The sequence below is a fragment of the Colobus angolensis genome, unplaced genomic scaffold (genome assembly GCF_000951035.1).
Source record: "Colobus angolensis palliatus isolate OR3802 unplaced genomic scaffold, Cang.pa_1.0 Scaffold112, whole genome shotgun sequence".
Taxonomy (NCBI): Eukaryota; Metazoa; Chordata; class Mammalia; order Primates; family Cercopithecidae; genus Colobus; species Colobus angolensis.
Genome location: NW_012112253.1, coordinates 1,076,791 through 1,103,917, shown reverse-complemented (window position 1 = coordinate 1,103,917; position 27,127 = coordinate 1,076,791). Strand labels below are relative to the sequence as shown.

Genomic DNA, 27,127 nt, shown 5'->3' with positions numbered 1-27,127 from the left:
GAGATGGAGTTTCACTATGCTGGCCAGGATGGTCTTGATCTCCTGACCTCGTGATCCACCCGCCTCCCAAAGTGCTGGGATTACAGGCGTGAGTCATCCTGCCCAGTCTGATTTCTTACTCTCATGTGATAGTTGTCCCAAAAAAACTGAACCCTCCTTTTTCAGGCATGACTAGCCCAGTGCCAGGGTACAAGCTGTCCCTGAGTAAAGTTCTGTGGGTGTTGCTGGGTGGCTCTTGAACCCAGAGCCAGGCAGGCTGGCTTTCAGGTGAGTCACTTGCCTAGGACACTTAGCCTCACTGTATGCTGTGTGATGTGCTACAATGTGGGAACCAGGTGCTGCTACCTGGCTTCGCTGCGGAGCGGATGAACTGACGTAATGCACCTGAGGGCTCTCTGAGGCTAGCTGAGATGCAGAGTTGACTGTGGCTTTCATGACTTTTGGTGTGATACTCACCAAAGGGCAGGCCCAGGGATCTGGAAACACCTTCAGGTTGTTTCTGGAGACATTCAGAGAATTGAGGGACTTGAAAGAGTGAAGGAACAGGGCAGGGAGTTCTGTCAATTTATTGTCAGATATATCAAGTTCCTGTAGCTTTCGTAAACCGATCCAGTTAGTGGCTTTAAAAAAAAGACACAACGTATGAATTGGTAAAAATATCCCTAACCAAGAAGAAAATGACTAATTCACTCAGGTCATTGATGAGAAAACATACCATTTTCTTCTTCAAACAATTTTTCTAAACAATTTTTTGAAGCTGTCAGTTTTTGAAGTTTTGAGAGGTGCAAGAATCCAGGAGGGAGGTGAGACAACTTGTTGCTGGAAATGTCAATTTCAAGTAGCCTGGGATGGAGAAGAAGGAAGGCAGGTATCAGAAGAAAGAGAGAAAACACGAAATTTACATATTTTTCTATAAACCAAGGGATGACTTTTTTTTTCTTTTTCTCCCTGTGCAAGGTTAAAGAGTGTGCATTGAAAATTTAGTGCATATAATTTTTAATTCATTTGAAGAAATCTTACTGTGTCCTGTGTAGGTAAAGACAAATCTCTCATTGGTGGGCCCTGGCCCCGCTGACCAACAGGGATTCTAATCCTTCGCATGCATGTAATAGCAAAATGAGTGGGTTCCCTGAAAGCTGCTGAGACCACAGAGCCGGGCTTTTAACCTTCTGGACCTGTCCATCTGGCCCAGGTGAAGGGCCCCACTTGGACGGCACTTGCTCATTAAGTTCTGCTGTGCAGGCTTCCTTCCCGTTCTCACTTGAGTCCCATGGGTTACTTCCTACCCCAAGCTCTTTCCAACATTCTTGACTCTGACTTCACTTAGAGCCTTCGTTTTAAAAATCAATTCAACCTCTTTATGGAATGAGGACTTGCAGTTATGTGTCCTGAAGAAAGTAGGCTGGGTGCGGTGGCTCATGCCTGTAATCTCAGCACTTTGGGAGGCCGAGGCAGGCAGATCATGAGGTCAGGAGGTCGAGACCATCCTGGCCAACATGGTGAAACCCCGTCTCTACTACAAATACAAAAATTAGCTGGGTGTGGTGTCACATGCCTGTAATCCCAGCTACTTGGGAGGCTGAGACAGGAGAATCTCTTGAACCAGTGAGTTGGAGGTTGCAGTGAGCCAAGATCGCGCCACTGCACTCCAGCCGGGCAACAGAGTGAAACTCCATCTCAAAAAAATAAAAATAAATAAATAAAATAAATACAGAAATCAACTAAGGTCCTTCCTCTTTCCGTGCAAGCTCAGGGGTAAGGCTCAGGTCTCCCCTCAAGGCCTCCAGAAGAAGCAAGCCTGGACTGCTCACACTGTCCACCTGCTGCCTGAGTCCTGCAGAGTTAACCTTTTCTCTGAGGCCCTTCCCACTTTCCCTGGAAGGTAGAGTAAAAGTTGGTGCCTCAGAGCCCCAGTGCATCCACCAGCACGGGAAGGTTTGGCTGCCCTCATCTGATTCCTGGGCGGGACCGAGACGAGCATCTCAGGGAAACATTTGCACGTCCGCAGGTGAGCTGTGTAAACTTGGGCCAGACAAATGAACATTTTTTCCCCCAAACCACAAAATACAACCCGGGAGCATGTGCAGGAGCACAACGGTGACAGTGGGGTCACATACGGCTCCGTTCACACCCCAGGGAGCCACCTGGAACAGATGATTTCATCCGCTGACTGCACGCCAGGCAGCTCCCCCAGGTGGTTGTCCGAGAGGTTCAGCTTCCGGAGGTTGATGAGGCCCCAGGGGATAACCGAGGGGAGGGTCGCCAGGCAGTTGGCAGAAAGGTCGAGCTCCGTGATCTGGCAGGAGATGTCTATGAGCCAGTCTAGGTCTACCCAGGGCAATCTGAGATGGGACCATTTCACACGGAGCGCCTGGTGGTGGAGAGAAGGGAAAAGAACATGTGGAGGGTGAGTTCAGGGCCCACATGGGCTTGGAATAAAGCAAGGGTTAATGCAAGTGCACGTCTGTGTGCTTGCTCCAGCCAGTGTCTGAAGAGGCCTGCACGTGTCCTTCTCGGCCCCCAGCACCTGCCATGGTGTTGGGCGCAGAAGAGCTACCTGTTCCCATCTGCACCTGCATCTTACAGGCAATCTGTGCACAGCTCCTGCAAGTCACCCTCCAACCTCCAGAGGGAGCTGGTGGGCGTGGGCTCAGTGCCACCCCTTAAGAGGTGGCTCACGGGGAGGGAGGAAGCACAGCAGAAATTGCTCACGTACAGAGGAGACCACTGAAGCTTACAGGCGCCTCCCCCAGACTGGAGAATAAGGCTGAACACCCAAACCCAAGTCTCCGACCTCCCTTCAAGGCTCCCTTTCCTGTGATTAGAGGAGCTGCCACCTGCAGCTGCCTGCACCACGCCAGGGTGCTTGGTGGACGGGCTGCTTCCAGAGTGAGCCTGATATACAAACAGACGATGGCCACACAATATATAAAAAATAGAACTCTGACCCACAACCTACAGTGATCTGCCTAGGAAACCAACCTCTTTATTGATAGTAAATAGCCCAGGAAGCCAGTCTCCTGTAAGACAGAGGTGCAAGAAGCCAGCAGCTGCTGCTGCTTCTTCCTTTTTTTTTTTTTTTTTTTTTTTTTTTTTTTTTTTTGGGATGCAGTCTTGTTCTATTGCCCTGACTGGAGTGCAGTGGTGAAATCTCGGCTCACTGCAACCTCTGCTTCCCGGGTTCAAGCAATTCTCCTGCCTCAGCCTCCTTAGTAGCTGGGACTACAGGCGTGCACCAACACTCACGGCTAATTTTTTTATTTTTAGTAGAGACAGTGTTTCACCATGTTGGTCAGACTCAGGCTGGTCTCCAACTCCTTACCTCAGGCAATCCACCCACCTTGGCCTCCCAAAGTGCTGCAATTACAGGCATGAGCCACTTCTTATCTCTAGTAACAACTCAGGAAGCTAAACCATCATTTCTGTAAAAGTCAGTCTAAAATGGCCAGGACATGGTTAATAACTGACAGATTCTCTCATTTTTGTCCTCACTTTCTGTTTAGGACCAACCCGAGAGAGCCAACTTTGCTCGCCTACCAATCCCATAGGATGCCCAGCCTGCAGCGAGCCCCCCAGCTTCCCCACACCAACAGCCTCCAGGCAGAACGCAACCGAGGCCTTCCCTTTGTCCCACTAGAAAGCTCCCACTCCTCTGCCAGCCTGTGGGTCTCTGCCACATGCAAGTGATGGTGGCTGACGGCCTTGCTGTTGAAGTCCTGCTAGATAAATTGCCTTTGCTCCTCTCATTGCTCATTGGTCTTCCTTTATTTCCACAAGAGGGAGTCAGAAGGGCCAGCGGTTTGCTGGCATGAGGTGGTCAAAGGGACCTGGTGAAATATATCGGAGCGGGACTTTTCTCTTTCTTCTTGATTATCGAAGAATATTGGGCTCAGTCAGGTTTCTGGGGAGAGGAAATCTGCTTTTGGGTCTGTTTCTTCGAAGTAACTGGAAATCCGTATTGGAAAATTAGAGGAGCAGAAATATAAACAAAAATTAGTGCTTCGCAAATAGGAAAATGTAATAAGCAGAGGCTGCGGGAAAGGTCCCAACAACGTGGGATAAATTCCTCTCAAAAATTGGCGGCAGTTGACAGGCATCCTTATTTGGCCACTAGATGGCGATGAGCGCCTGTCTTTAGATCCCCCTTCCCCACTTCCAGGAGTCTGGAAAGACTGGGTCTACACCCTCTCAAAGCTCCCGTCTTTGAACCAGGAGAATGAAGGACTCTGTCTCTAGCTCTCTCCTCTCTCCTCTCTCCTGTCTCTCTCCTCTCTCCTCTCTCCTCTCTCCTCTCTCCTGTCTCTCTCCTCTCTCCTCTCTCCTCTCTCCTCTCTCCTCTCTCTCTCTCTCTCTCCTCTCTCGTGCGCGCTTTCTCTCTCGCGCGCGCTCTCTCTCTCTCTCTCTTCACATGGATGAAAACGGACGGGCAGCACTGGATCTAAGGTCAGGAGAGTAGATTCTGAGCTGATTTTTTTAGACTAGTCACTCAATTGTCCTGGGCCTGTTTCATTGTTACTGTTTTACTCCCTACATTTTTTTATTTTGAAAAATTTTTAAACTTCAGAAAAGTTGCACTAGGTCACATTGCACTCTCCACCTCGACTCACTGATTGTTAAAACACTGTCACATGGGCTTTTGCTTCTCTCTCTCCACATAAATACACACGCTTTTTATATTTTGATGAACCATTTGCCAGTAAATGATTATTGTGCTGCTTCACCTGTGAATACTTCAGCATGTATCCCTGAAGAATTATAATATTTTTATACATAACAGCCATATAATTATCATTTTCAATAAGTGTAATATCAATATAATATTAAGTTCACAGCCCATGTTCAAATAGTCTCAACTATCCCAGAAATGTGGTTTATAACTATTTTGTGTCCTGATCCGGGACCCCATCACAATTGCATGACATTGCAATCCCACACTGTGTTACATTGTCATGTTACTTTACTTTTCTTTTATCTAGAAGAGTCTCCACATCTTTTAATGTCTTTTTTTTTTTTTTTTACATCATCATTGCATTAAGTCCTGGAACTTTTAGCCTCTTCATCAGGGGGCAGATGCTGGTGTGTTTCACTGCCTGTCTTACAGAATATCCCATAATCTGAATTTACTCAATTTTTTCCCAAAGTTTAGATTAAAGTTAGATATTTTGGGCAACAACCTTAGAGTCCAGTTGAGTGGTTCCCACCGAATCCCACCCGGAGCACCTGATGTCAGGTATTCCTGCTACAGGTGGTGCCCTGTTTGGTCTCTTGGTTAAGGTGGTGTCTGTCAGTCCCTCCTTTGTAAAGGTTAACATTACACCCTTTATGATTAGTAAACAATCTGTGGTGTGATATTCTGAGATTATGTGACTATTCTGTGTTTCTACATCCTTTTGCCCAGTGGGTTTAGCATCCTTTGCTGATCCTGGCCTGAATCAATTAGTACAATGGTGGTTGCAAAGAGAAAGTTTTGCTAAAGCTACCTTTCTTTCTACATATATTACCTGGCATTCTTCCCTCACCTCTTTAAGTATCACTATGGACACATGGATTCTTTTTTTCCCAAGTATCATTAATTTTTGATGCCCAAGTCTTCCCAATTTGTGCGGGGGAGCTCCATTTTGGGTGAGAGAGTGCCCCCTGTGTTCCTGTGACATATAGTTATCAGTTTTGGGGTACCTCCTTGCTTCCTGGCAAAACAAGATCTTCCAGTCTCCTCTTGTACTTTCTAAGCCCAGACCTTGATTCCCTTTAGCAAAAATTGGTATTTAGAAACCAAGATCTGGGTGTGAGGTGTGTTCATCACTGCTGGACTGTCACTGCTTCTCAGCCCATTGATGGGACACAGCTCTGTATTTAACATGAGTGCATTCTGATGCCTCCAATTCAACACAGCACAGTGGGTTTTTTTCCTAATCTTTCCATAATCCACAATTCACGATTGTATCACTCTTCATTCCATTATCATTGGTTTTAATCTGTTAAATAAGTGGCTTGGATTAGATGATGCCTAGGTCAATTCTGGTCCCAATATATTTTCTGGCGGTCATCTTGCAAAGTACAGTGGCCTTCCATGAGGAGTCTTTGGATAAGCATGACAGTCAACCCATGTGGACTTCGCAATGCCAAGTCAAAAAAGGTTCCACAGGGACTGTATGCCTCTCCTTCCTGGATTCACAGAGACACACCCGGGTCTCAGGGGCAAGGGCCAGACAGCTGAATATGGAATAAAGGTGTTAAGATTGCAATCCAACCCTCTCCACTCACTCTGCACGGCCGTTATGGTCATTCAATATTGAATGGTTTGTACCCAAAATGAAATGGCAGCCAAAGGCAAGATGCAGAGGAGGCTGGTTATGGTTTTGGTTTTGACAACACATCTTAAGTGTCTATTGAAAATCTTTAAATAAAACTCTGAGGACCATCATAAAATAAACAAAGCAACAGGAAATAATCAAAGTATTACTATAACATGCCCCAATTACGGTACAAATCCCTTGGGGAAGGGCTTAGATGTGACTGTTCTTACAATGGCAGCCTCCCTCTCAACACCTCTTCCACATCCCCTGAGCTGGGGCTGGAGCCCTGAACTGCAGAAGGAGCAAGGGCTCAGCCTCAGGCTGCTTAAGCAACTCCACGTGAACTCTGAGCAAGTCGCAGTGGAGGTGAGCACTTCCTTGGGCTCTGTCCAGCTTGAGATCCCATGTGTTAACCTCCCCACTGATCTGTGTGGCACTGACTCAGCCCACATTTCTTTTGCTGCGGCAGACAGCATGGCCAACCAGAACCCAGACTGTACACTCCACAGTACAGAGCCCCGCCTGGCTGCCTCTGCAGCTCAACCTCATACCCACTATGCAGCAGAAACTAAATCAGTGTTTGTGAGCTGAAGAGATTCAAGTCACCAAGACCTGCAAGCCATCCACTCTGTGCACTTCTTACCAGATCAATCATCCTGAAATATCAAAGTCTGCTCAAGACCTTTCAGCTTTCCCTAGCCCACTCAGCCTTTAGCAGAACATCCAAAGTCCTTCCTTTGCAGCCTCCCAGCCCCCTAGTTGGCTCCCACCCACTTTTTCAACTTTATGTCTTCCTGCCTTTCATAGCTTGTCCCTGCCCACCCAGAGCAGCCTCTGATTTATAGTGATGCCCTTTGCCTTCCTGTGGGCAATGATTTGTGGGGTTAATTTATTCTGGATAAAAGAAATTAGGGGAGGGGGCACACTCCCAGAGCAGGGGAATTCAAGGCCAAGGAAAAGCTACCAATTGAAGTGCAGAAACTGCATGTTCATAAATAAACTGCAGGGCTCACAAAGTAGGCCCAACATTGACATTTGTAGGAAGGTTTTGGGGGCTACAAGGGTGTAGCCTTGCTCTTGGTAACTGACTGAGCCATGTGCTCGAGGGGCTGCCCGGGTGCTCTGGGGGTGCAGACCTCCCCTGCCTCCCTATTGGAATGTGGGTTATCATGGTGACCGAAGGGGCCAAGATGGGAGGACAACGTGGGAAGTACAAGGCGGGCTGGGCCTGGAGCTAAGAGGGTGATACGGTTTGGCTGTGTCCCCACCCAAATCTCATCTTGAATGAGATAGAGAATTATGGGTAGCTCCCATAATTCCTATGTGTTGTGGGGGGCACCTGGTGGAAGATAATTAAATCATGAGGCAGTTTCCCCTATACTGTTCTCGTGATAGTGAACAAGTCTCAGGAGATCTGATGGTTTTATGAGGGGAAGCTCCTGTCCCCTGGCTCTCATTCTCTCTCTTGCCTGCTGACATGTGAGACGTGCCTTTCACCTTCTGCCATGATTGCGAGGCCTCCCCAGCCATGTGGAATTGTGAGTCCATTAAACCTCTTTTTCTTTATAAATTGCCCAGTCTCAAGTATGTCTTTATCAGCAGTGTAAAAACAGACAAATACAGAAGGTCTTTGCATACACCTCTTAGAGTGGACCTCCTTTCTCCTCTTGGAGAAAGCAGATGTTGCCTGTTCCCAGAGCTCTTTCTAGGCTTATGCCCACGCATTTCTGCAGGACTGATATCCAATAAACTCAAGCCAGGAAGGAAGTGGTAAAAAGCAGTGGTAGTAGTGTGAGGTCAGTAAAGTGGCCGAGATTCTGCAGATGAGGCTGGTCTCTGTTCACACTGTGTGCTGTGAGCATGATGAAGGAGAAACACAACGCTTTCCACCTCTGCGCCCTACTCCATTTACTCTCTCCTGGAATTCACAGTCCCCTCCCTCTCATCCAAATCCCATTCCTGCTGCAAGCCCCAGGTCAGGGATCCCCATCCTCTCCTGAACAAGTGCACATGTTACTATGCTATAACAGGGATGCTGTCTTGAACTTGTGTTCGTATGTTCAGCAACACTTTCTTGAGTATTGCTGTGTGTAAACCATTCTGCCAGGCACTGCGGTGGATATGAAGATGCAGAGGCTGCAGACAGAACTGACAATCAAGTAGCTTATGGTTCAGAGGGAAGAGGCGTGCCTACATGTGTGTGGGGGGTGTGCATGTCTTTGTGCAGGGTGTGCATGGTTGTGCATGTGTGCCCATCTGGCTGCCCTAACTCAAAGGTTTCCTGACCTTCATGGTCTCAAACAGCACGTGATGCTGACCACCCAGCCAAGAAAGAACACTTGTAGGGAAACCTCCTGTGCTTCCTCTGGGGGTATTGCTTTATCAGAAGAAAATCATCAATAAGAAATAAGTGGCTGTGTGTACCACTGATTCCTCTCAACATGAGAAAGAGGAGAAAGCAGATGTCGCCCATTCCCAGAGCTCTTTCTAGGCATATACCCACTGTGTTTCTGCAGGACCTCTGATAAACTCAAGCTGGGAGGGAAGTGGTAAAAAGCAGAAGTCTGCAAAAATATTGACACTTGGAAAATAGACATGTTTGGAAATGGTTTCTGGGCTGGATGGACATTGAAAAACCTGTACAATTTCTACCTGGTCTGGGGCTAGTCTAAAAACTGATTTACAAAAGTTATTTTCTTTTTTAAGCACAGACATTACAGGGTGCCCAGGTGTCCACAAAGTGGCAGAGAGAAATGAGACAAAATGCACAGCTAGAAAAGATGTCTAGGGCTGGGCGCGGTGGCTTATGCCTGTAATCCTAGCACTTTGGGAGGCCGAGGCAGGTAGATCACTTGAGATCAGGAGTTCAAGATCAGCCTGGATAACGTGGTGAAGCCCTGTCTCTACTAAAAATATGAAAAATTAACTGGGTGTGGTGGTGCACCCTGTAGTCCCAGCTGCTTGGGTGGCTGAGGCAGAAGAATCACTTGAACCTGGGAAGTGGAAGTTGTAGTGAGCTGAGATTGCACCACTGCACTCCAACCTGGGTGACAGAGCCAGATTCCATCTCAAAATAAAAAATAAATAAATAAAAAGATGTTCATACACTTGACATGAAAACCTAGCTCTTCCAGCCCTGGAGCCCTCATTAGTCCTCATTATTTATTTGTGTTTAGTCCGGGCAGAATCACAATAAACAAGATTCCGAGAGAGCAAAGCCAGCAATTATATAATCCTATCCATGAAGGCTAAACTACAAAATCAATAACAGCTGGTTAAGGAGAAGCCAACAATTCAACACAGCAGTGGTTAAGCTCCACCCACTCTATCACAGACAGAGGGAGGATGTGTTCATGTTGGTTTTTCAAGCATGAGCCCTTTAAATCTCAGTCCAAGTAAAAGGAAGTACCACTTTCTCCAGAAGGCGCAGTCCTATGATTTCAGAAACTTGTTCTTCATGGCAGTAGTAGTGACTTGGGTGGCTTTCAAGAAGGATTAGGTGTATTTAAGGGCAACTGGTTGATTCTAGACTGATGTGTAAGAAGGGCCTCCTCATCCGGTGATGGAAGCTGCCATTCAGGAGAGTACTAGACACCTTTACATGATGCTTCCTGGAGATGTCAGCCATAAAATTGCCACAGTGAATGAAACACTGCCCCACAATGACATCTCTTATGTTTTTATATCAGTGCAAACCTATTAGTTGAAGAAAAAAATTGTTTAGTGAAGAGTTGGCATCTACAAAGCTTTTAGCCTGGTTTGAGCCTCAGCAGATGTGGCTGGCACCCCAGCCCAGTGCAGACTCAGAAAAGGATTCCTGGTCCTGGTGACGTATGCACACAGGTGTGCCCCTGTATGATTCTGTGGGGTCAAGAGCAGCTTTGCCAGAGTGATGTTGTAATGTTAGCTACTTACTAGGTCTCACTGAACCCACAAAGCAGAATTCATAGCTCTTCCCATGTCTCCAGCTCCTTGTTCCTGTCAGTTGGTCAGTATTTTGCTTTTGGCTCATGGATAAGAATCTTCCCCCCTAGAAACTGTAGATCCTTTCAGAGCACAGAATATGGCTCAGTGACAAAAGGGCATGCCGCAATAAAATGCAAGTAATAGGTATTTATTCAATGAAGACACACATATTACAATGGGGGGAAATACACAAAAAGTTCTTGAACTTGTCAATTCTTGGCCCATACAAACCCCAAGTCTTTCCTTCTGCAGTTAAGCAAAAGATTCCTGGGACAGTGCCTTCTTGTTGAACCAGCCAGTAAGACAAAAGCCACATTCTGATACACAGAAGTAACAACAAGAACAACTGAACAACCAAAGGAGCTGCAAAAATCAATGAGCCTAATCTGAAATGAAGAGACTCACTCAAAGGCCTGGAGAACATGCCAAAAGAAGCCCTGAAAACAAAGATGCTCAGAGCAGCAGGCCCAGAAATGACATCTGAAGGCTTATCCCAGGTTATCTGCATGACGCCAATGATTACAGTAGAGAAGAGATGATGGCTGCAGAGAGGGTCTGTGCACTGATGCCCACAAGCTGAAGGTAAATTTCAAGGCTACAAATGTCCTCTGGGAACCCAGACCATCAGAACGGGCCCTGAGCGACAGGGATTCAGTGACAGAGAATCGGCAACACTGGAGACAGCAGCTCTGTCCCAGCGTCCTTGTGCATGTAAAGGCCACAACAGAACCAAAATGAACTGTGCCTCATCTCTGCTCCCAGGAGAAATACTCACTGTGGGTTTTCTAAACACCTACTTCTCAAGTCCCTGCACTCTGGTGGAGACAAACTCTTAAGGAGAAAGGAGGCATTTAAAACGGGAGGATGAGAAGGACACTGTACCTTGACTGTCCGTCTAGCTGGTGTCTAAGGTGGCCCATGGCAGGTGGATCCAGGCCAAGGGCAATGAAGCGAAGGTGGCAAGGATGGTGTGATGGGTGGCAGTGTGTCCCAACAAAAAGATATGCTGAAGTCCTAAAGTCCTGTACCAGGGAATGTGACTTTAATCAAAAACAGAGGTCATCTAGCCAAAATGAGGTTATTGTGGGGGCTATCATCCAATATGACTGGTGTTCTTATGAAAAAGGAGAAATTTGAACATAGAGGCAGACAATGGGAAGACGATGTGAAGACACAGGGAGAAGTTAGCAGATGACTGGAGAGATGTGGCCATAAGCCGAGGAGCGTCGGGGACCACCAGTAGTCCGCAGCAGCTGGAAGGGGCAGGGAAAGACCCTCCCTCAGGGCTTCCAGGAGAAGCTGACCCTTCCAACACCTTGACCGTGAACTACTGGCCTCCAGGAGTGTGAGAGAATAAATTTCTGTTGTGTTAAGCACCCGGTTTTGGGTGCTTTGTTATAGCAGGTCTAGGAATTCAGATGGTAATGAGTCAAGGGAGGAGAGGAGAGGTCGGGACATTTCATTGACACAGATTATGGTCACAATCACACAGATTACAAAAGAAAAGGCAAGGAACAGACTCTTAGAAAGCCAAAAGCATTCCTGTTGAGATAAATAGATTAGAAATTTAATTTTAAAGGAAATGACAATGACAGAAAAATCAGCCATTAAATTTGGGGAAAGCCTGTGAGGACTCTATGGTGTAAATGGAAAATTTCAGAAAGGACTTGAGAATAACTACCACAGGAAGTAGGGAAAGGAGAGACAAGAAAATGGGGGGACAGTTTCCTTCTAATCTAAGAGGGGCTTACCCACTTAAATAAAAGACTAAATGAGAGAAAACAATGAAGTCAGTTTTGACAATAGCATGTCTATTAAAAATATTGTAAATATCAGAATTAGTGGTTAGCTGCCAATATGTTTAAACAAAGAAAGGAAATATTACCATAGAAACCAGATAAGTGAGAAACCTAAGCACAAAAATAGCTTACAATATACACTTCTGATCATATATTAAACAATCAACATGTAACATTCTGTATTAAACAATCAACATGTAACAATCTGTATTAAACAATCATTGTAACAATCTGTGGCTACAAGTCCAGACTCTAGGCAAACAATCTGAAAGTAGAAATGTAAGATTTACTTACCAAAATAAAAATTATCAGTGACACAATTAGAGAAAAAGCAAACATTGTATGAAACAAACAAGGAAAATAAAGAATCAACTCCCAAAGGCTCCTAATTCAATATAATTTTTTCCCAGTCAAATATTTCAAATAACAAATAGTCCCTATATTATGTAAGTGGTTCCTTAATACAGGACTCATTTCATTTTATGAGTCAAAACCAGTTACTTTGTAAGGGCCATTAAAATTCCAGCCCAATTACATATAAGTACATGGATACAAAGCTGCAACAAAATATTTAATCAGCTATAACTAAACTCAGAGATTTAAGTTCTCTGGCCAGGTAGGGCCTACACAAAGACAACAGTGTGGCAGTAATTTAGGGAGAAGTGCAGCACACTCTATCAGAGAAAGGGAAACAGAGCTCTTCTTTTAAGCAAGTGAATGCCAAAAGATGTGTTTAGTAAAATTCATCACTTTTTCTTTGCTAAAATTCTTAAAAAATAGGTAGAGAGGTTTTTAAAACAAAAAGCAACATTGTACGTTTTTCTGTATTATTTCAGTCATTCCTTTTAAAAATAGGAAACTTACAAGAAATCTCCTGTCACTAGTTCCAACTTAGGAATTTTGCCAATAGCGATTTGAGAGAGGGGAAAAAAATGCAAGAAATAAAAATATGGTGTCTGCAGTTAACTAAGATACTTAACTTGCTTTTGAGAGAACCCTCAGTTTTCTCAACTTGTAAATAAAGACAAAACTTCCACCTCACAGGCTGTATAAGAGATTAAAATACAATATTTGGCAAAGTACTTTTTTAAAGCTATGAGGCCCTATGTAAACAGAAGGGAAGATATTGCATACAAAAATTTCAACCATCCACCCGTTCATTCATCCATCCACCTATCCACCCACCCACCTGTTCATCCATGCAACCATGCAATCATCCACCTACCCATCTACCCACCCATCTATCTATCCATCCATTCATCCATCCATCCATGCAACCATGTAACCATCAACCCACCCATCAGTCTATCCATTCATCCATCTACCATCCTCCTATCCATCCATGCAACCATCCACTGACCCATCTATCTATCCATGCAACTATCCATCTATCCATCCATCCACACACCCACCCACCCATGCATTTTCTACCTACTCACCTATCCATTGTGTTCCAAGCCCTACACCAAGAGGAAAACATAGGGTGAGTAAAATTGGCCAAGGTTTCTGCTTTGAGGAAGCTTCCAGTTATGTGGAGAAATTGATTAAAGAAGAATGTCACCCAAACAGATAACCCAAAACTTTGTTTAGTGCTTTGAATAAAACTGACAGGGAGCTCTGAGACATAGAAGGTTGGGATTGGGGTGAGTGACCATGCCTGAGGGTTAAAGAAGGCCTTCTTGAGGGTATTGTGTGGGGATCTGCAGGGTGTCCTGGGTCAAGGAGCAGCAGTGTGCTGAGTGCTGAGGAGGCAGGCTCACTTTTACCTGACGAGGTGTGGTCTGCTTGCGGGTACAGCAAGGATGGTATAGCCTTTGCCTGCCACCAGATATGTTGGCTTCCTTTCTTCCTTTCTCTTCCTTTCTCTTTCTTTCTTTCTTTCTTTCTTTCTTTCTTTCTTTCTTTCTTTCTTTCTTTCTTTCTTTCTTTCTTTCTTTTTCTCTCTCTCTCTCTCTCTCTCTCTCTCTCTCTCTCTCCTCTCTCTCTCTCTTTCTTTCTTTCTATTTTGAGACAGAGTCTTGTTCTGTCATCCAGGCTGAAATGCAATGGCACTATCTCGCCTCACTGCAACCCTGCCTCCCGGTTTCAAGTGATTCTCCTGTCTCAGTCCCATAGTAGCTGGGATTATAGGCATGCACCACCACACCCAGCTAATGTTTGTATTTTTAGTAGAGACAGGGGTTTCACCATGTTGGCCAGGCTGGTCTCAAACTCCTATCCTCAGGTGATCCACCACCTCGACCTCCCAATGTGCTGGGATTATAGGCGTGAGCCACCACACCTAGCAGACATATTGGTTTCTTTCCCCCATGTCTTCTTATCACAAATAGCAGTGCTTTGACCATGTTTGTGGCAATCACTATTGATTTCATTTGAATTATGTCCTAGAGGTATTCTTCAGAAAGGAAATACTGAATTCAGAAAGGAAATACTGAAGGAAAAACCCTCAGGAAGGCCTTCCTTAACCCTCAGGCGTGGTCACTCGCCCCAACCCCAGCCTTCTGTGTCTCAGAGCTCCCTGTCAGTTTTATTCAAAGCACTAAACAAAGTTTAGGGTTATCTGTTTGGGTGACATTCTTCTTGAATCAATTTCTCCACATGTTCACTGGGAGAAAAGAGGTTTATAGCTTTTGCCACATGATGCCAATTACTTTCCACACATATGGAACAAATTCACAGTGCCAGCAGCAAGACATTGGTGTGTCCGTTGCTCTACTGCTTTGCCAAATGTCTTACTCAGTGTGTATATTTATTTTTGCTAGTTTAATAGGTGTGTGACAGTACTTGCAAGTTGTTTTAATTTGAATTTCTGTAATTGCCAGTAATGTTGTATATGTTTCCATGCCACGATTTACTGCCAGTGTTTTCTTACATGTAAATTAACTGTTCATTTTTCTCAAATTTTTACTTAGTGGAATCTGTGAGCGATGTGAGAGCCAGGGCAGGAGTCTAGCCATCACTGCTGAGTCCCAAGCATCCAGCAGGTGATCTATAAACTTTGGCTAAATTAAATTCAATCATCAACTGACATGGAATTGCATCAGTGATCTGCTTTGGATTTAACTGTTTGTCAGTTATTTTTTCCAAACTATTTTCCATGTCTTTTCTTTTTAAAATTATGTTTTAGTATAAATAATTTTGCTTTAATGTTCATGTTATTTCTGATCATATATCTTCATATATGTTTAGAAATTGAAAGGCAATCATTTCCCTCTTAAAACTGGGATAAATATACTTTTAAATATATATGTATCTATAGATATAAGATCTATAGATATATTAATAATCATATCTATAGATATGCATATTCTGATGAGTTTTCAGAGCTTAACGTTAACTTGTCTAGAATCCATTTGCATCGTAATGAACCTAAATCTCTGTACTGATATCCAACAGTTCTCACAGCCTTGGGTAATGTTTCTTACTCTTATTCTCTTTCTTATTCTTTTCTCATTACGTCTTCTAGTTTGTCACTTAAGTTCAAATAATAGTTTTTCTGTTTCTGCCTGTCTAGCTTAATCATTTTTCTCTGTTGCTATCTAAATACAAGTGATTGATATGCTGGCTGCTTTGTAGGATGTCTTAAAATCCAGCAGGACAGCATGAACACCGGACTGAAAAGCCATGTGCTGTTCCCATTCACTACTCTGCCATGTGACCCTGGCTACCCATTTTCGAGTTCTATGAAGCACTAACATACACATGGATAGCATCACATTTGTCTCCTGTTCCACAGGGAAAGCATATGGGCGAGGAAGAGGACAGGGGAAGCTTCAGTATTTGGAACCTAGAGAAAATGGGCATGTGTGGGACAATGAACTGAACTGCTCACCAGGGCACAAGAAAAGTGGAACTGGTGGAAGGATGCTGGGAACAGTCCAGGGTTTGCTTTCGTGATTCTCAGAGGGTAGGGAAAGGGCCCCCTCTTCTGTTCACACAAGTGATTGTTGTAAGGGCCAGGCCAAGAGGAGTCAGGGTCCATGCCCCAGCACTGGCTCTTACCATGGGGGCCTTGCTGGGTCAGGCTGAATTCTGGGAATGCCAGTGCCCACGTCTGGTCCTATAGCAGCACCGCCTGCTGAGAAGAGGGTATGTGGCACCAGGGAAGTGGTGATGTGTGCGGAAGTGCTCTGCAATGCACAAAACTCTGGAATAACACCCTCTGCACCAAATATGAGGTCCTACTTAAGACAGGGATGTTCTCCAGAGGCCTCAGGAAAGGCCACCAGCCCCCGGCCATCAGGCACTCTCATGAGCACGCAGCCGTGGCTCAGCTGCCTCCATCAGCAGCTTGCATGGCCCCAGTAAAGCGCCTGCCTTAACTCTGAGGATGTGCAGCTGGGCTGCTTGCGCTCAGGCACTGACACACAGACATGAAGGGTGGGGCACCAGAAACTTGTAAGCTACATAAGGCGGAACTGATCCAAAAAGTAATAATAAATGTCCCTCTCTCTTTAGGTTAGCTGCCAGATTTGAAATCATTAGAGACTTTTAAAAGGAAATTAATAATTTCCCTGTTGGGTTGTTTGAAAGTTAATTTCAGGTCTGGTCTACTTCCCACATTTAAAACAGCCCCAGTGAGCCCTCAGCCTGGCTCTCTAACTGCTGAACAGGAACGAACATCGTGGTTATTCTGGGATCTGATTAGGCTTTTCCTGGCATTTCTGAGTTTTCTTTTTCCTTTCTGGGTGTGACAACATCAAAGCATGAAGCTATTTCTTATGGCAACACAGCTAAACATTGACACAATGTTCACCACGAACGTAGGCTGTCTTATTAGATGTTCAGGCACAACTTCAGCAGCTTTAAGAGGAGCACTGCCCAGCCAGGCAAACAGTGTGGCCAGGTCTGACTTTACTTCACTTTTGTTCCTTAAACGGTGTGTTCCAACAGTCCAGACCATACAGTGTGGCCTCTGGAACCTTCTTCAACCAAACACCAACAAAACCCAAGCAGCCAGCCACTGCCAATGGAAAACAAATGTGGTTTCTGTGCACTTTCTCCCTTTGGTGGCAGAGGTGGATTTGGGCTATGCTTGACCTAGAAACATGCAGAGGGGTTGCTGTACCTGGATTGGCTGTGGCTTCCATGCAGGTAGCAAATTACATTAAAAAATACTGACCAGCTGGTGGGTTAAGCAGAGCTCAACCACACAAAACACACGATGGCACATGCATGATCTCTCTAAGACATCATCGTGTGGCCTGTGACTGCTTGTTGTACCAGGGCTGGAGCGACAATCTCCATCACGTGTGCCCTGACGGAATTGTTACTTCAACAAGGTCACAGCCGTGAGTGCCAGCAGCACCAAAGGAATTTTCAGGCCATGTATCATGTCCGTGAAGCACCCTTTTAATGCCTACCCTTGTGTAATATTCTGAACCAACCCAAACTCTCAGTTTAATCCCACTGGATACCTAGGAAGGTAGGAGCACTTACCTCTGGCTCCTGAGTCATCCTTCCTGACTGCTGGAACCCTCTGCCTGGACCTGTCTCTCCTCTCTTCTGCCAGCAGCACAGAAGGAATGTGCTGTTGCAGGTTGGAGATGATGGGGCAGCCAGGTACACCCACTCCAAAGTACTTGCTTTTGAAATTCACTTGAATGCTAAAAATACCGTCTGCTTTGGGGAAGCTCAAGGGGTCCTTGTGACTCAGGTTGTGCTGAAATTTCATTTCCTCTTCTGATTCCATGCAACAGAGCCAATGAGAGGAAAAGCAACATTGCCTTTCCCTTGTCTTTTCATTCACAAAATGCAGTAATCACTTCCTCCATGCTCTATGCCAACCTTGGCATGTGTAAGGGTTACCTCACAGAAAAGATCACAGGTAGAAGACAACAGCCGTTTCTGCTTTTACCCTTACACCAAGAAAATCGGAGTCACTGGCTCTTGACTTTGGGTGCACATTGGAATCATCTGGAGAATTTTTAAAACTCCTCATGCCAGCTGTCACCCCACAGATTCGGATTTAATCAGTATAGGATGTGGTCTGAGCATCAGGATTTTAAAAAGTTCCCAGGGATTCTGATGTGCAGAGAATTATTAGTCTATGTGAAACCTAGGCGGTATAGTTCAGGAACTGAGAACTGGGGAAAGCCCTGCTTTCAGGAGTCTAAGCATCAATACTGTTTAGTATTTGTCATCCTTGGACAAATAAAATAATGTCTTTATACCTCAATAATTTCATCTGTAAAACAGATACTATTCCCTGCAGTTCTTACTAAGGTCTTATGAGGACCTAATAAAGTAAGAAAGTGCTTGGAAAAATAACAAGCACTACATAGATGTAAGGGTTAGATGATCATTATTTCCTTTGGTGATGTGAGGCTAAGAGCAATATAACTAATATTTATTGAGCACTTATTATGTGCCAGGGCCTGTGCTAAGTGCACAGCTGCCCTCCATGGTGAAGATTATTGTTAACCCTATTTTATAACTGAGAAAACCAACCAAGGAATGAAAGGTAGAAATATACAGAAAGTACAATATCAGTATTCTTTAGAAACTGGGAAACCAGCAGGAATAAGGGAAGGGCAAAAAGGAAACAGTAATAAATTAAAGAGATGGAAAAATATATACTAATAGGACAGGTTCTACACAGATATGAAGTGGGTGGATTCCTCTTTCAAAAGAAACACACTCAGATGAGATTAAAACCCAAATGCTGTTTACAAGAAATATACCTATGGTAAAGAGACAAACAAAAACCTGAACATAAATATCTGGGAAAACTTATGCAAGGTTGACTCAAAGAAAAAGAGGGCAAAGTGGCCACGTGAAGAGAAAACAAACTCAATTTCAAGGATAGAGACATCAACAGGATTAAGGTGGCCATTTGATATAACCAAAATAGGTATTGATGAGTCATAAAGCCAGAAACCAGGTATGTCAAGCAAAACCTTGTAGAGACATAAGAAGAACAAGATTTAAAATACTAGCAGAAGTGGGAAATAAATACATGTATTTGTGTCGATGGATGTATGTACACTTGTACATCTCTGTATATCTGTATATCTCTATATCTATATTTCAGACTCTGATAAAGAAAGCCAGCACAAATAGGCAGCACATAAAGGGCTCAAATACTGTAATCAACAAGCTAAAATTAGAGAAAAGAAAGGAAGAAATAAATATTCAACTCAAGAAATAGGTAACATCTCTTAGGCATTTGCCATGTGCCAGGCATTGTTATTAGGATGTTACAAATATTACTACATTTATTTGTCAAGCATCCCTCTGAGACAGGTATTTTATTGCTTTTCCCACTAAACCAAGACACAGAGGAAGACCCTGCAGCAGTGAAGCCTGGAGTCCAGATGAGAATCAGGAATTCTCATGCCAAGGCCTTGCTTTAACCTCAACACCATCAACAAAACACTCAAAAAAGAACATATGGGCAGGGCACAGTGGCTCATGCCTGTGATCCCACCACTTTGGGAGGCCGAGGCAGGTGGATCACCTGAGGTCAAGACTAGCCTGACCAACATGGTGAAATCCCATCTGTACTAAAAATACAAAAATTAGCTGGGCATGGTGGTGCATACCTATAATCCCTGCTACTCAGGAGGCTGAGGCAGGGGAATTGCTTGGACCTGGGAGACGGAGGTTACAGTGAGCTGAGACCATGCCATTGCTCTCCAGCCTGGGTGACAAGAGCGAAACTCCATCTCAAAGAACAAAAACAAAAATAAACAAACAAACAAAAAACCCCAAAACAACCATATGAAGAGGGTTTTAATACAGACAGAAGTGAAAATTAATGAAATAACAAACAAAACAAGTAATTAGAAAAATCTATCACGTTCCTTGACAGTTCCTTGTGTTTTAACATAAATCTCTGGCTGATTTGATTAAGTTTGAAAGAGAAAAAGTAAAATTGTTCAACAGCATAAATGAAAAGAGTAATATAAGTATAGATATAGAAGAAAAGAATAAGAAAAATGTTAAGGCAACATTATGACGGCAAATTAAAAAACCTAAAGGAAATGGATAATTTTCTACCAAAATATAATTTCCTGATTTGCATATAAGGGAAAGTAGACAATGTGAATTGACAAATGACTTCAAAAGGAATCAGAAAATAAAGATCTGCTTTATCTAATTAACCATTAACAATATATAATTCCTATGAGACTTCTCCAGTTAATAATAAGATGGGAAGTTCCCCAGGTTATTTTGTAAAGCTAGCATCATCTTATATAAAACCACATAAAAACATTAAAAATAGAAAATTATAGATCAATTCACCTGTAAACACAGATGCAGAAACTGTAAATAAAATATCAACAGATCAAATCCAGCAGTTAAAAAAAGACAATTAGCATTTATAGTAGGAGTTCAAGGTTGAGTCAACATCTATCATAATCATTTATTCAATTAATAAATTAAAGTAGGCCGGGCGCGGTGGCTCAAGCCTGTAATCCCAGCACTTTGGGAGGCCGAGACGGGCGGATCACGAGGTCAGGAGATCGAGACCATCCTGGCTAACACGGTGAAACCTCGTCTCTACTAAAAATACAAAAACTAGCCGGGCGAGGTGGCGGCGCCTGTGGTCCCAGCTACTTGGGAGGCTGAGGCAGGAGAATGGCGTGAACCCGGAAGGCGGAGCTTGCAGTGAGCTGAGATCCGGCCACTGCACTCCAGTCCGGGCGACAGAGCGAGACTCCGCCTCAAAAAAAAAAAAAAAAAAATTAATTAAAGTAGAAAAGCTATATGAATACACTAATTGCTGCAAAAAGGGATTTGAAAAATTTAGCAATGTTTCCTAATAAAAACTCAAAGCAAAAATGAATACATGGAAACTACCTAAATATAACAAGAACCTATTTGCTAACTGTCTAGAGCAAATGCTCATAAACTGGTGACACCAAGACATTTAAAATCAGGAATAAGATAGATATAACTGCTAGAATCATGATTATTCAACTTTTGAAATTGCTAAAGATACACAATAAGACATGGAATAAGTTGTATAAATATTAGAAGAAATAAACTTGTTTTGAAATTGCAGAATATGTGATCATATATCCAAAAGTATCAAGGAATTCTAGTGAAAACTACATTAGAGTGAACAAGAGAAGATGGGAAAGGAACTGGATAAAATAGAAATAAACAAAACAACTTTTCTCCATACCAGTAATATCAGGTTGGAATAGAAATGGAAAAGAGTTATATAATATATATATAATATATAGATAGTTCATTAAAATGGTAGCAAAAACAATAAAAAAAGTCACAAACAGACAAGACAGGTCCAGAACTTTTAGGAAGAAAAGAAAAATATCTCATTAAGGAACATAAAAGCTACAAAATAGAGTCACTGCGGGAAATCAACAAAATAGAAAAACAAATGTCTGATAATAGTTCAGTCAAGATATCTTTGGAAAAAACAAATGAACAGAAAACTTGCATTAACAGATTGTAAGACTTAAATGCAGTGCCTATAATCAAAACAATATGACATTTGCCAGAAACAGATTAATAGGCCAGTGAACCAGTACTGAGAATCCCAAAATGTATACAGATATAGGTACTGGGGAAAATGTCAATGGTGACATTTCAATTCAGAGGAAAAAGAAAACTTTATTTTAAAAATTGTGCTAGAGTAACTGGCTATCTGGAAGAGATAAAAGTTAGCCACCTCCACCCTCTGCCACTTCCCTCATACAATACACACAAATAAATACCAGAAAGGTTAAAGCTTAAAATTTAAAAACTAAATGAATGAAAACATTACAAGGAACTCCAGGAGAATACTGAAATAAAATTAGAGTGAAAGTGGCCTTCTTGCATAACCACATACCAGAAAGGAAAAGATGAACATATTGAATTATGTATTATTTTATCTTTGCTATCACAAAAGACAACAAAAAAAGAAAAATAATGGATTGGGAAAAATATTGGCAACATTTATGATAAACAAAGTCTTAAAAATCTCTAATGTTCAAAAAAAAAAAAAACCCTCCAAAGTGAGAAAAAAAGACAAACAATCCTTTAGAAAAAATAATCAACTAACATTAACAGGCAGTTCACATAAAGGGAATGCAGATTAATAATATAACATGGAAATTAAAATAAGGAGATATTATTTTTGCCTATCACACTGATGAAAATTAATAGGCTCCAGGATGCCTAAAGCTGGCTGAGGTGTGGAGGCAGAGAATCCCATATATTGTTGGTGAAAGTGTGAATCACCAGAGTGTTTGTGGGCAGTGTTTCCAAAGCAGTCCACTTTTAGGACTGTGCTCTACATAGGCAAACATACTATAGCAAATAAGGCTATATTGCAAGAGGAAAAAAAAAAAAAAAGAAATATTTCAAATGTTCACCAATAGGAGGAGAACTATGTCAACTAAGCTACATTGGCTCTATGTATTTAAATAATGTACCTAAAAGAATGAGTTGTAGCCACACTAACTGGTCTAGAGGAAGTTTATGATAGAGTACTACATTTAAAAAGCCAAGTTGAAGATAATGTAAATAATGCAGTACTATTTTTGTTATTAAAATGGGAAATTAAAACTAAACCCTATATAGGTTTATAAATGTTTGTATAGCATTTCATATAGAAGGATGTGAAACGATCCCTACCAGGTTGTTAAATTATTTACTTCAAGGGCAGAAGATTCATAATTGTTATTACCACTCTCAATTGTGATCACTTGTTATAACAATCATATATGACTTTAGTAATTTTAAAATTTAACACCTAAAAATTTAAAAAAGAAATACATTTAACCAATTTTTGAAAAAATCAAGAAAACAAAAGCAAAAACAAAAAAACTTTGGGAGGCGGATGAAGCCCAGATGCTCCCTTCAAAACTCATGATAAAATATAATTGCTGTTGTGAAGATATTAAGGGGTGGGACCATTAAGAGGTGATTAGGCCAAGAAGGCCCCACCGTCATAAATGGATTAATGTTGTTATGTTATTTTGAGGGTGGGTTGTTATAAAAGTGAGTTCTTCCCTCTCAGTCTCTTGGTCTCTTGCCCTTCACATTCTGTCATGGGATACCACTGCATGAAGGCCCTCACCAGATACCAGCACTTTTGCCATGGGATATCACTGCATGAAGGCCCTCACCAGACGCCAGCACTATGCTCTTGGACTTCTCAGTCTCCAGAACTGTAAGCCAAATATATTTCTGTTTATTATAAATTATCCAGTCGGTGGGATTCTGTTACAGCAATACAAAAGGAACTAAACACACTCCACAGGCAGTGACTACTCACTGTTTTTCCCGGATAACTGCTGGGCAAGGCACTGGCTTCAATGAAATACTTTCTCAGCAGATGTTTGCTGGGGTCAGGACTATCCAGTAAGATGTAGGAACAGAAATAGGCCCCATGCCGAAGCAGGAATATTGCAATGTCTTCATTCCCTAAAGGAACAAAACCAGAAAGCTAAAGGCATGCAGGTACAGAAAGTGTCATAGTTGTTGGAAGGGCAGACTCTGATATGTGGAATGGAAACTGAAAAGGTATTTGTGCTGGTTGGACTTCTCTATTTACTTCCCTTGATGCATCAAGTTCCTGTTAGTAGGAGAATTTCTGTGGGACTTTGCCCTTTGGAGTGCCTCATACAACAGTCCCATTAGACACAGTCAGTCTCTGTCACTGAAATCCCCTTGCGGGGGCAAGTAAGGGGGAAATGAGGAAGGGTGCAGATATTTTGAAAAAGAAACACAGAACAGGAATTGCAAAAGTCTCCTCACAGAGGTAATTTGAGAGCCAAGAGTGAGAATAAAGACACAGTCCCACATCTGGAGGCTGAGATGGGTTGCATGGTCAGGGTTGACTCAGGGTAGTGGGGAAACCCACCTGACTTGATGGCCGCATACAGGGGCAAGCGCACGATGACTGGGAACTCATTCTTCCTGACAGCGTAGCTCTCTGGGTCAGCCCCATGCGTCAGGACCAGGAGCTTCACAACCCCCAGGTGCCCTTGTTGGCAAGCTAAGGCCAGCATCCAGTTCAGCAGCCGCTGGGGACTGCAGGGACCTGGAAGGAGATGGCAGGACAAAGGGAAAGTGCCACTGAAGGGTGCTGCTTGCTCCCACTCTGCTCTTCCCTTAGATCATTAGTAACAATGGACTGACCAAATAAAATGTGGTACATTTGCACCATGGAATACTATACAGCCATAAAAAAGAATGAGATCATGTCCTTTGCAGCAACATGGATGGAGCTGGAGATGATTATCCTACATGAACTAACACAGGAACAGAAAACCAAATACTGCACTTATAAGGGGGAGCTAAACATTGAATGAACATGGACATAAAGAAGGGGACAACAGACACTGGGGACTACTTGAGGGTGGAGGGAGGAAAAAGGGTGAAGATTCAAAAACTACCTATTGGGTACTACGCTTATTACCCAGGTGACAAAATAATCTGCATACAAAACCCCAGCAACATGCAGTTTACCCATGTAACAAACCTGCACATGTACCCCTGAACCTAAAGTAAAAGTTAAAAAAAGAAAATCCAGCTGCCCTGTTTCCAGCTGAAAGTTGCTTCTGTTGAGTTGATAGTGTTTTCTGGAATAGCCCCTCTGAATTGCATATGACATTTCCACACATCATTCCCCCACCTGCTTGTCAGAAAATGCCAAGCAATGAAATGTAGGATTAAAAATGGCATATCCAGCTTGGTCTTAGCCAAATAAAAAATGAATGTGTGGAAATAAGACTAGAAAGAACTACCCCAGTGTTGTGGTATTATCTCTGGGCTCTCCCCTGCCCTCACCCCTCCTCTAGAGTGACATTACATGCAGGAGTATGAACTTTGGAGACAGGCATTTTAGAGTTAAAATAATTTAGCTATGTAATTTTGGACACATTTCTTAATCTTTCTCTCAGTTTGGCTGTTGGTAAAATCAGAATAAAAATACTCATCCTCCCAAGTTTAATGTGAGGACTACATCACAAAATGTGTGTCAAGTGCCTGGATCAATAAATCCTAACTCATTATGTTGTATCATTGTATTATTAGAGTACTAACACTTTCCCACATTTTAAAATTATCTATAATATGCATATATTACTTTCATGAATAATAATAATAAAAGCTTTGGTGAAAGAAATGGATCTGTCAGGCCTAAAACTGAGAATTTCTCCCCAGTAGAACTGCCTACTTAATTCCAGGATGAAATAACACTTAGCACATTGAATTAACAGGGACAGTGTGGGCTGAAATGTTACAATATCTTCAAGTTCAAAATAGTGCAATATCTTTTGGGTCTAGTTGCCATGGAAAAATGACCTCATCTTCTGCATGGACACTTCCCACATGCATCATAACACTGTCTCATTTCCAGAGGCACATAGTCCTCGGGATCAAAGTGCTCCCAAGTGAGGAGAGAGTGACCCTCTCCTTCACAACAGGACATTGATCAGGAAAGCAGGGTCAGGACGGCCCTGTTATTCACCAAATAAAGCATGTAGCATAGGACTGAGGCTGGAGCCAGTGCCAAGTAAATATCCCTTCTTCTCCCTCTACTGTTAATCAGAATTAATGATTTGTAGGTATGTTAACAGAAAATAAGTGACCCCTAATTCACTTACACAAGAATATCTAGGTAAGAGAAACACAGTAACCATGCTAGTAACTTCTGTTGAGATGTGGATGTGCCAGTCTTTGGAGGCAGGCATTGTATTTCAGGACCATGATTTTAAGGTGAGGAAACCAAAGCTCAGAGAGGTTTGGAAATGTAGGAGATTGGTCAGAGTGGTGGGAAAAATTACAGTGAAAGGATGCAAACCTTCTGAAAGTTCAGAAGGTTCTGCAGAGCCCTGGGGGAGAATAGCTGAAGGCAGAGGGCAAGAACTGTAGGGAAATGTATCTTAAACAGGCTTATTTACTTGTGGTGACCAGGAACTGACCTTTATCATCTGCTGACTTGACGTTCCCTGAAACGGGAACAATAAATGTTAATTACCTACAGGTTGTGTTCGCTCCAGGTTTTCGGCATTGTGCCTGCATTGAATAAAAGCAAGCAGCTCTAGCTTCTCCAGGCTGCTCTCTGGCCACTAGAGCCAGGCAGTCACCCAGCTGCTCTTACACTGTATACCTGAGTCTGAGTACTCATTTCATCCATCAGCCAGGGTCTGTGGGACACACCCAGCAGGGAAACTTCCTGAAGGTCCCATAGTTGGTAAATAACAAGGTCAAGACTTAAACCTTGCTTTGTCTAAAATCAAAGGGTGCTCTCTTAACCACACAAAACCCCTACAGGTATTATCTACAGCCTAAGGCCAGTGACACTCAGAGGAGCCCCTCTTCCACCCTGCTCAGCTTCAGAGACCAGGAATCACATAACAACGTGCTTCAAAGAATAAATCCCATCAACCTCTCATCCCTCTTCTTCTCAAACCCTCCTTTGTTCTCTAGCTGCTGCGTGTTTTTGCTTTTTGTTTGAGAGAGGGTCTCCTTCTATCTCAGCCTGGAGTACAGTAATGTGATCACAGCTGACTGCAGCCTCAGACTCCTGGGCTCAAGTCATTCTCCCACTTCAGCCTCCCGAGTACCTGGGAATATAGGCATGTGCCACCATGTCTGGTTAATTAAAAAATTTTTTTTTTGTAGAGACAGGGTCTCACTATGTTACTCAGGCTGGTCATGAACTCGTGGGCTCAAGTGATCTTCTTGCCTTGGCCTCCCAATGTGTTGGGATTACAGGCATGAGCCACCATGTCTGGCCTGTCTCTTGTTTGTCTTCTTGTCTTAACTTACTCCTGACCATGGCTGACTTCCCTTCCAGCTTGGGAACTCCTTTGGAGGAAGTGCAGGGATGGTACACACTGTTTTTCCCATCTCTGCACTTTCTGCAAAGTCCACCACAATGGTCTGAAATCCTTCAGTCCTCAGTAGCTCTGCTCAGAGTTGAGCTGAAGACAGGATGCTCCTGGGAGCAGTTGAAAACCAAGGTGAGAGGGGCGGAGCAAGATGGCCGAATAGGAACAGCTGCAGTCTCCAACTCCCAGCGTGAAGGACACAGAAGACCGGTGATTTCTGCATTTTGAACTGAGGTACTGGGGTCATCTCACTTGTGAGTGCCGGACA

General features: G+C 43.2%; 1 protein-coding gene across 1 annotated transcript in view; it reads right to left on the bottom strand.

Annotated features, from left to right (window-relative positions):
* LRRK1 (leucine-rich repeat kinase 1) overlaps positions 1-27,127 on the bottom strand; it is a 153,952-nt gene that overhangs the window by 54,627 nt on the left and 72,198 nt on the right. Inside the window, exons 4-8 of the mRNA XM_011957518.1 lie at positions 23,883-24,062; positions 23,295-23,443; positions 2,145-2,371; positions 716-843; positions 457-620 (exon numbers count right to left, since the gene is read on the bottom strand). Coding sequence (XP_011812908.1) covers positions 457-620; positions 716-843; positions 2,145-2,371; positions 23,295-23,443; positions 23,883-24,062 — 848 coding nt within the window. The remainder of the gene's footprint in view (positions 1-456; positions 621-715; positions 844-2,144; positions 2,372-23,294; positions 23,444-23,882; positions 24,063-27,127) is intronic.